General features: G+C 45.0%; 1 protein-coding gene across 1 annotated transcript; it reads right to left on the reverse strand.

The window, feature by feature from the left end:
• Positions 1 to 5,408: 5,408 nt before the first annotated feature.
• FBX2 (F-box protein 2) lies at positions 5,409 to 7,755 on the reverse strand. Its single transcript, XM_087383077.1, has one exon. The coding sequence runs from the start codon at positions 7,278 to 7,280 to the stop codon at positions 5,574 to 5,576; it is 1,707 nt and encodes a 568-aa protein (XP_087239203.1). The 5' UTR covers positions 7,281 to 7,755; the 3' UTR covers positions 5,409 to 5,573.
• Positions 7,756 to 8,377: the final 622 nt, after the last annotated feature.

An 8,377-nucleotide genomic window follows, 5' to 3' on the forward strand; every position in this document is an offset into this window, starting at 1 on the left:
GTCATCCTTTGACAATTGTGAAGGAATCCTGTCACCAATCGGGCATAGGTGAATATTTTTAGAACCAATGGATCCCCAGTATCATGTCGCATCCTAATAGTGGTGTGAGGATGAAGTCTCACTAAAAGAGGCATTCTGAACCATGAAAGAAGTTTTTGGTCTCGTGTGTGATTTGGGTTTGTAGCCCAGGTGTGAACCCATCCTCAACAAGCTCATGAGGTGCTAAAGTGCACCTGTTCTTTTTGGCGAGCTAAGGGATATAGCGTCTTTTGAATTCCCCATGTCAAATAAGACAACAAACCGTTGCCCTTTAGCTGTGCCATAGGCTCTGATGAGGGCCTTCTTTTGCTCGTCGAACATGCCATCCTTATTACCTTCAAAGACCATTAAGGTTACGGCATTCAAAGTAGGTAGAATTGCATTTGCCATTGAGGTAGGTGGAGCTTGGAGTGCCAAAGCAATGGCAGCGTAGAAGTTGGCGCTTTCGCAACCTTCTTGGCCAACCATTTGGGGAGTCTTTCTTTCCATGCTCGGCACTATGATGGCAATGGACACAATGATGCTTTGCATGGTACCACTTTTGTTCACTTTAGCTTTTTCATTTGGAGTCATCTTGGGGTTAGACACCTTTTTCTAACCAGCTAACTGTTGTTGTCTTTCTTCTGGAAACTATTGTCCTTTTGATGGGTTGTAGACTGTTTGGAGTGGACTAGGTGTCTGAAGTAACCTTTGGTGTTGTCGAACACGAGGGGGAAGGTGTGCTCATGCTAGCTTGCATAATGGCCAACATCTGTTTGTAATGGAGCAACGTGGCTTCCCGATCGAGTCGATGCAACTTCTTGGGCCATCTCATCGTGCCTAAGTGCTACCTCTTGTTTGCACTCCTTGTGCATTATCAAGAGCAAATTTTTAAATTTTGACAGTTCCTCGCCTTCTTCAGGAATTTTCCTCCTTTGTAGCTTTTTTTCCTTTCAGTTGTTTTTGTGTCTCCTCCAGCTTCTTATGTCTTTCACCCAACTGCCATGAAGTTTCTTCAAGCTGGGCCAGAAGGAATCAATTTTGTTCCATGAGCTTCTCTAACATTGCTTGAGTGCTAGGTGAAAGCGTACTTTCTTTGTCTTCCTTGTAGTCAAAATATTGCTTCCTTGTCTCCTCTGTTGCTCCATGATGTTGGTCTACGTGTCCTTTCTAGATCTATACAAGACCATGCACTCGCAATAGTCAAGCTGGACTACATACCAAAGCGTTGATACCAATGTAACATGCAACAATTAATGATCATGTAATCGCACAGCGAGACCTTCCTTAAACCTTTGTGTGAGGCATATGTATATGCGACACAGAGAGGAATAGAGATAAGGGTTAGAGAGAGAATGCATATGACACCAGACAGGGTCCCTGTACTCACTGAGGGCCCCCATTCCCAAATAGGGATCAATTTTCATGAGCCCAAAATGTGGAAGGATATATATAGATAGCTATGTGCAGAGATACCAAATCTACCAAAAGGTAAAATTGTCCCATCAAAAAGTGACAGGATTGCTTCAGCCCTTACCGATCCCAGAAGGACCTTTCCAAGACATCACGATGGATTTTGTGGGACCCCTTCCCGCATCTGTAGGTACGCGAAACACTCAATATCTAACCATTGTTGATCGTTTTAGCAAATTTTGTATGCTTATTTCATGCAAGTAGACGACCAGCACAGAAAACATCGTCTGCTTATTTATCGGGTATTGGTACCCGATTAGAGGATTGCCATGGACCATTACCATGGACAAAGACTCCAAATTCACCATGCATTTGTGGAGGGCTCTGTTCAAAAACTTTGGCACCAAGCTCTAGAAGTCGTCATCTGCGAACTGACAGGCAATCAATGGGATTTTGATGTACTAAAATCTTATCATCATGATGCGCAATCAAAGTGGGAGCAGTACCTTCCTTTAGTACATGCCATATTGAACGATACCGATTCATCGAGCGTGGGTCGTACCCCGTATGAAGCAGCTTTTTCTCTTCACTCCTCACCAAGATGATATCCCCATATCTCGAAGCCAATAAAACTCTGGAATCCATGGCCAAGATCATAGAGCCAGTTAAAGACCGCATCACCAAAGCACAACACGCACCAAGCCAACAAGTCCCATCGAGATGTCAACTATAAAGAGGGCGATTGGGTTTATCGGAGGATTATAAAGCAAAGGTTAAAACAGGTGGGCACGCGATGCCCTAAATTATCCTTCAAAAGTTTCAGACCATTCCCCATCAATAAGAAGATCAACGTCTCTATGAAGCTGCGGTTACCAGTAAGTTGGAGGATGCATAACGTCTTTCACATGGCGTGGTTAAAGCTATATATTGGCCCAGCACCCGGTGATATCACAGATGAGCAGCAACCCGAGGTGATCAACAATGCAGAAGCTATAAAGCTGGAGCAAATTCTTCTCCACAAATGGAAGCATGGATCAAGGCGCCGGATCCCCAAAGTCTACACAAAGTTTTGAGATCAAACCCCCCATGAAGCGGTGTGGCTGGGCGAAAGTTTCTTCCTGGAGTTCCCACACATATTGGTGGACTACTTGGAGGCCATGCAATTGCAGCCAAGTTAAGAAGGAAATGTTGTCACATGCACCTCTACACTTGGGTGCAAGGTGACAACTGGCTTCATCGACGAATTGCAAATAGTTCCCTATTATAGGATATTTTGTTGTATGCCGTGACCCCATTGTGAGCCTTAGTCCAAGGATATTCAAGCACAAGCTACATAGGTTAGTCTCTCAGCCTTACGTCAAGTCAGAAGTTAAGTCCTTGTTCACTGGAGAACAATACGTTAGTGTTTCCATCTTAGGATTTTAGCTAGGTCTATGTCTCAACCTAGGGTAGGAGCCCAGAAGGGCCCCCAAAGGCTGGACCAAGTTATGGGGATAGGAGCAAAGCCAAGGAAGGAGCCTCAGAAGGGCCCTTAGTCCAGGGATATTCAAGCACAAGCTGCGTAGGTTAGTCTCTTAGCCTTAGGTCAAGTCAGAAGTCAAGTTGGAGGACAATAGGCTAGTGTTTCCATCTTAGGATTTAGCTAGGTCTAGATCTCAGCCTAGGGTAGACCAGAAGGGCCCACAAGGGCTGGACCAAGTTATGGGGACAGGAGCAGCCAAGGAAGGAGCCCCAAAAGGGCTCCACAACAAAGGAAATGGGTTGGGGGGAAGGCTGCCTTTATAGGCCACCTTCTGCCCCTCTCTAAGCAGCTTGGAGGGTAGCATTTGTGGCCCACCAGCCAACTGGCTAGTCGGCTATTTCTGCTAATTGGGGCCAACCAACCAGCCCCTCCAACCCCTATATAAAGGGGGCCTTGCTGCCCTCCAGAGCCTGACAGTTTCAACCTCCCTACAAGATAGCAGCAAGTGCAGCAGTCCTTTTGGGAGTGCCTACGCAACTCCATAGCCAGGGCTCAGAGTAGAGGATTGGGGTTTCTGTTTCAACAGCTTTCTTTCGAGCTTTTTCAGCTCTATCTTCGTCTCTCTTTAGCTCCATATCTCCCAGCTTCCATATAAATCTCCCAAACTTCCGTCTTGCCTTCATCTCTCTCTCACACTGCTCTGCTGCATGCCCCAGGACGCACCAGTCTCTTCAATAGCGTTGCGCAGTGGTCTACATCTACGGTGTGGGCAGAGTCGGTCTTGGTTGAGATTGGATAGCTTCACAAGCATTCGTGGGTCCACTCTCAATGTGTTGAAGGGTCATCCTCCCGAGTTGCATACCGTTCTCTCTGAAGGAGTGTTATTTGTATATTTTGCAGTTCTCCACTTATAAAATAAATTCTTCCCTATTTGAAGAAGGGGTCCCTCCATGAGTACAGGGACCCAATCTAGTGTCGTCTACATTCTCTCTCTATCCCTAATCTCTCTCGAGGTGCATACACACATGCCTCGCACAAAGGTTTAAGAAGGTCTCACTGCAATTACACGATCCTTAACCGTTGCATGTTAAAACCATCCAACAGTTCATCATCACACTCCCTTACATTCACTCTCATACACTCAAAATCACATCCACAAGACATGATAGAATCAATCTGTGAGTAGAATTGAGAGAGATCATCCTGGAGCATGAGAAAGGAGAGGGTATCAACTGCCACAACTCTCAAATTTTATTAATAAAATACATGACATCAACTGCAACCTCCCAACTCATACCCACCTCCCTCAACCTCCTCAAATTTTATTAATAAAATATTTTCAAATACACGATATCAATTACCAAGGTCTAGAAAATTGGTCACGAACAGGACCTGTGTCAGTCAAAATGACGACTGAATTGCTACTAGGCTCTATTCAAAACAAACTAGCAACATTGAAAATGCCACAAATCTCTAGCGAGAGTATAACACATGGTGCTCCTATACATGATATCTAGAAAACCAGCCACAAACACAGCTCAATAATATAAATCAAATCTCCCACAAATTTGTAGATGTAACACCCTATCTGAAAAACACCTCCATGAAATGAAACCCTATCATTGACACCCATCATGATGTATAACAGACTCACATTTGTATCCTTTGTATGTTCATGAGAGCTTTCAAAAGGAGAAGAGCAAGCATGCGGTACGAAACCACATAGCAATGTTCTTTTGGCAAACCATTGTAAAGCCATCTATGCATGATCCAATCATATATATTTTTCCTCTGAAAAAAAAAAGATTCTTGTTACTCTTTCTATTGGATCTCTCTTTAAACTGTCTTTTATACACAGATCTGTTCCAAATTTAAAACAAAAGTACATGCTACACTACAAGTATGGAAACAAGCAATAATTTTGATTGCAGTGGCATTTCCATTCAAGAAGCCTTCCCTCCCAATGTAGTACTTGTCACTAGTTGGGCAAATACTTGACTCAGCCACAAACCCACACTAGGCATCGATGTCAGTCTTGCCACGCGTCTGGCAACAGTGCAAACTGTCTTTTATACACAGACCTTTTCCAAAGTTGACAAATATGTACATACTACACTTCAAATATGGGAACAAGTGAGAGAGGGAAGGGAAGCATGCAATGTTTTTGTGACAAACCATTGTAAAGCCATCTATGTATGATCCAATCCAACGATGTGTATTTTCTTTTTCTGTGAAAAAAAAAGATTCTTGCTACTTTTTCTTTTGGATCTCTTTTCAACACAAACGCATGTCATTATGGCCACTGCTTTGTTTATTTTGTGAGAGATTAATTAGCAAGCAGTTGCATCAACATGGAAAAGAATGCGTTTAAGAAAACATCCATCATGACCATAACCTTACAGCAATAATCACGGCTACAGCTATGTTTATATTTCTTGAAAATTAAATCAGCATGCAGTTGCATCAGCATCAATATGAAAGAGAGCAACCCTTAGAAAAACGTCCATCCATTCTCTGGTTGGAAGTTGGTGAAAATTGGGAAGGGGGGGGTACAAATGCCTTGAAACTACGGTCAGAATAGGATTTTGCTGGCCATCAGCTAATCAATATCAACTCTGGCCACATCAAAGCATAATCGAAACTGAACACTTTGAATACGTAATTACAGTAATAAATATCTTCAAGCCTTCAGTTTACTACCCCTCCCTTGCCACATTGGAGCCCCTTCTGGAACCTCCATCTTTGCAGTCATATTGCAAGCATCACTAACCTGCTTTCCTTTGTGTCGATATGCAACTTGCTTTCGCCTAAGACGCTGCTCAAGTCGAACGGTCCTGGATGCCTGTACCCTTCGTTCAATCTCCAATGCCTGGGAAAAGTCCCAAACTCTTACAACTTTCTCCTCCCCTGCACTCACTATCCTATCAGCTCCGACATCCACCGAGTAAAAGCTTTGGTTAGAAGCCACCAGCCTGCGTTGTGGTAGCTCAACATTTGGAGATGCAACTGCCCATGAGGTCCAGTGATACTTGGTATTGACGTTTGCTGCTGGCCTGCAAGAAGCACTGGATTTCTTCATAATCTTCCTAACATCCATCAATGCAAGGGACCCATCCCCTGAGGCTGATACAAGCCACGGGTCATCAAAGGCCAATGCATGAACAGCTCCAGAATGAGGCTCCCAACAAGCCAGAGCTTCGCTCCCTCGAGCAAGTTGTCCATTGGTGGCTGCAGTGCAGCCTCTTTTGCGCAAGGGTTTATCTTCATACATTCGGATAGTGCCATCCTCACCTCCGCTAAATACAAAATGACCTGACCTGCTACACTCAATTGCATAAGCCTGGCCAACATGTGCACCTGTTCGCATTCTTAAATTCTCTCCTGTCTCAACATCCCAGCTGTAAACATCGCTACCTGCTGTACTGACGAGCCTTTGGCCACGTAGAGAAAGTGCCCAGACCCAATCCCTGTGCATCAACGTCCTGACACACTTCAAAGAAGAGCGGTCCCACACTTTTACCGTCATATCCCATGAGCCACTACAAATTTTTGAATCATCCAGACCCAAACTGGTGATGGGTCCACTATGCCCAGGGAGCACCGATTCTGAAGCGCCTGGAATAGTACCTGAAACATCAAAGATATGGGAAAGGTCGGGCACAGCTCGCCAGACTCTCACTTTGTAATCTGACCCTCCAAGAACTAGCATTTTCATGTCTACTGCTATTGCCCGAACAGTGGAGACAAGGGGTCGAGACCAAGTGACCGGTAAACCTTCTTCCAGATGCCATATCCTGAGTACAGAGTCGTACCCTGCTGTGAATATGAGTTTGGCTGGTGAGAGTAGACGGACGCATCTGATAGCTTTAGTATGGCCATGCATCATGTCAGAGATAAATCGTCCAAGGAATGCCTTGCTTCTAGCCTCTCGTGCAACGTACAATTCCCTCCATGTCTTCTCCGAAACGGAAGAAGCGCCCTTTGATGTATCAGGAGAAGGAACACCCCAGCGTTCACAATAGAAGTCCTTCCAGCCATGACTGTCTGACGACAGATGGTGAAAAAGGGAGCACACACAAGAAACCACGCTAAGCTCCCGAGCATCCAGGTGCTTAAAAATCTCTGCAATTAACACGGGTGGAAGATCCAGAAAAGTGCTCCCCGAACAATTATCCACGGCTCCAATTCCAGCAGTCGACGAGGTGCCAATAGGAGCCGAGCATGTTGCATGTGATTTCGAAGTACAGGGCAAATCCGATTTACCTGCTTCCAGAGAGAACGAGCTTTCAGGTTTGACACCAGTCATAGAAGGCGGCGAGATTTCGTCCCACGCCTCATCAGCTACCCCTGTAGATCCACTAGAAACCTTGTGGCGTTGCAGTGCCATAGAATGGTAAGGGCAAAACGAATGCCACCAACAAATTCCCCTCTCTGAATGACAAAATGGAGGGAAAATTGGGAACCAAATGTACTTTCTGGAAGGCGAACCAAATGTACTTTCTGAAAGGCGGACCAAAACAAGGATATGAACCGTGAAAAAGCTCAGAACGTGCACTGTAGAAAAAGCGAAAACCTGGAGGGCTACAAGTGAAGAATCGCAGGGGAAAGCTGTGGAAGCAATGCAGTTGAAAATTGTTGGAGAGGCGAAACGCCTGAATTGTTGAGATGAGATGCGGGGGTAGGGTTTTGTGGGATGCAATTGAATTAGGGTATGAGAATGGATTTGAAGAAGATGATGAAGCAAAACTGAGAAGAAGAAACCTCCATAGCCAGAAACTCCAAAGCTACACAAAACAATTGAACCTACCCCCACCCCAAAGTCCCCTCTCTCTCTCTCTCTCTTTAATACCTTCACATCACAAGGGCCTTTTTTTCTGCCCTGCCTTTTGTAGGTCTTACTACTTAGCACATGGGAAGAAATAGGATGGGAATGGGAAAAGGTGGTCCCAAGTGGTCCCATGCATATTTCTATCCTATTCCCATCCCACCTTGTACTAACAAAAAAAGAACTAGGGATGGGTTTAGGAGGAAGAGGACACATGGCATCATTTCATGTGTTTAAGAGGTGGGGACCTTGTGGGGACAAGGACACATGTCATCCTTCCATGTTTTTGAATCCCTAAAAAAGGGGAACCCATTCTGGCTGCCAAGGTCTAGAGGCCATGGTCCAGGATGGGAGAAAAAGTGGCTACTCCCATTCTAAATCCATCCTAGACCACTTGGTGTAGGATGGGAGTAATGATGACAAAAATATTCCCATCCTAAACCCATGCTAGCCCCATCCATGTGCTAAGGCCCTAAGTTAGTGACCCACTCCAACCAAAAAGAATTGTTATTTTTGGGGCTTTATTTTTTGAGCTCCCTTTCGCACGATAACTCCCACGTGCACCCTTCCACATTTTGCCCGATCCACCTCACGCTTTTGCATGCATTTGAGACATTTCCGACAACAACCCCCCAACTAGTGCTCCCTACCCGAGAGAA

The sequence above is a fragment of the Dipteris shenzhenensis genome, chromosome 12 (genome assembly GCF_047967505.1).
Source record: "Dipteris shenzhenensis isolate YYH24624 ecotype China chromosome 12, Dip_SZ_1.0, whole genome shotgun sequence".
NCBI lineage: Eukaryota > Viridiplantae > Streptophyta > Polypodiopsida > Gleicheniales > Dipteridaceae > Dipteris > Dipteris shenzhenensis.

Excerpts from the sequence above, each read along its gene's own strand:
- FBX2 (XM_087383077.1), bottom strand. The coding sequence starts at position 7,280 with ATGGCACTGCAACGCCACAAGGTTTCTAGTGGATCTACAGGGGTAGCT.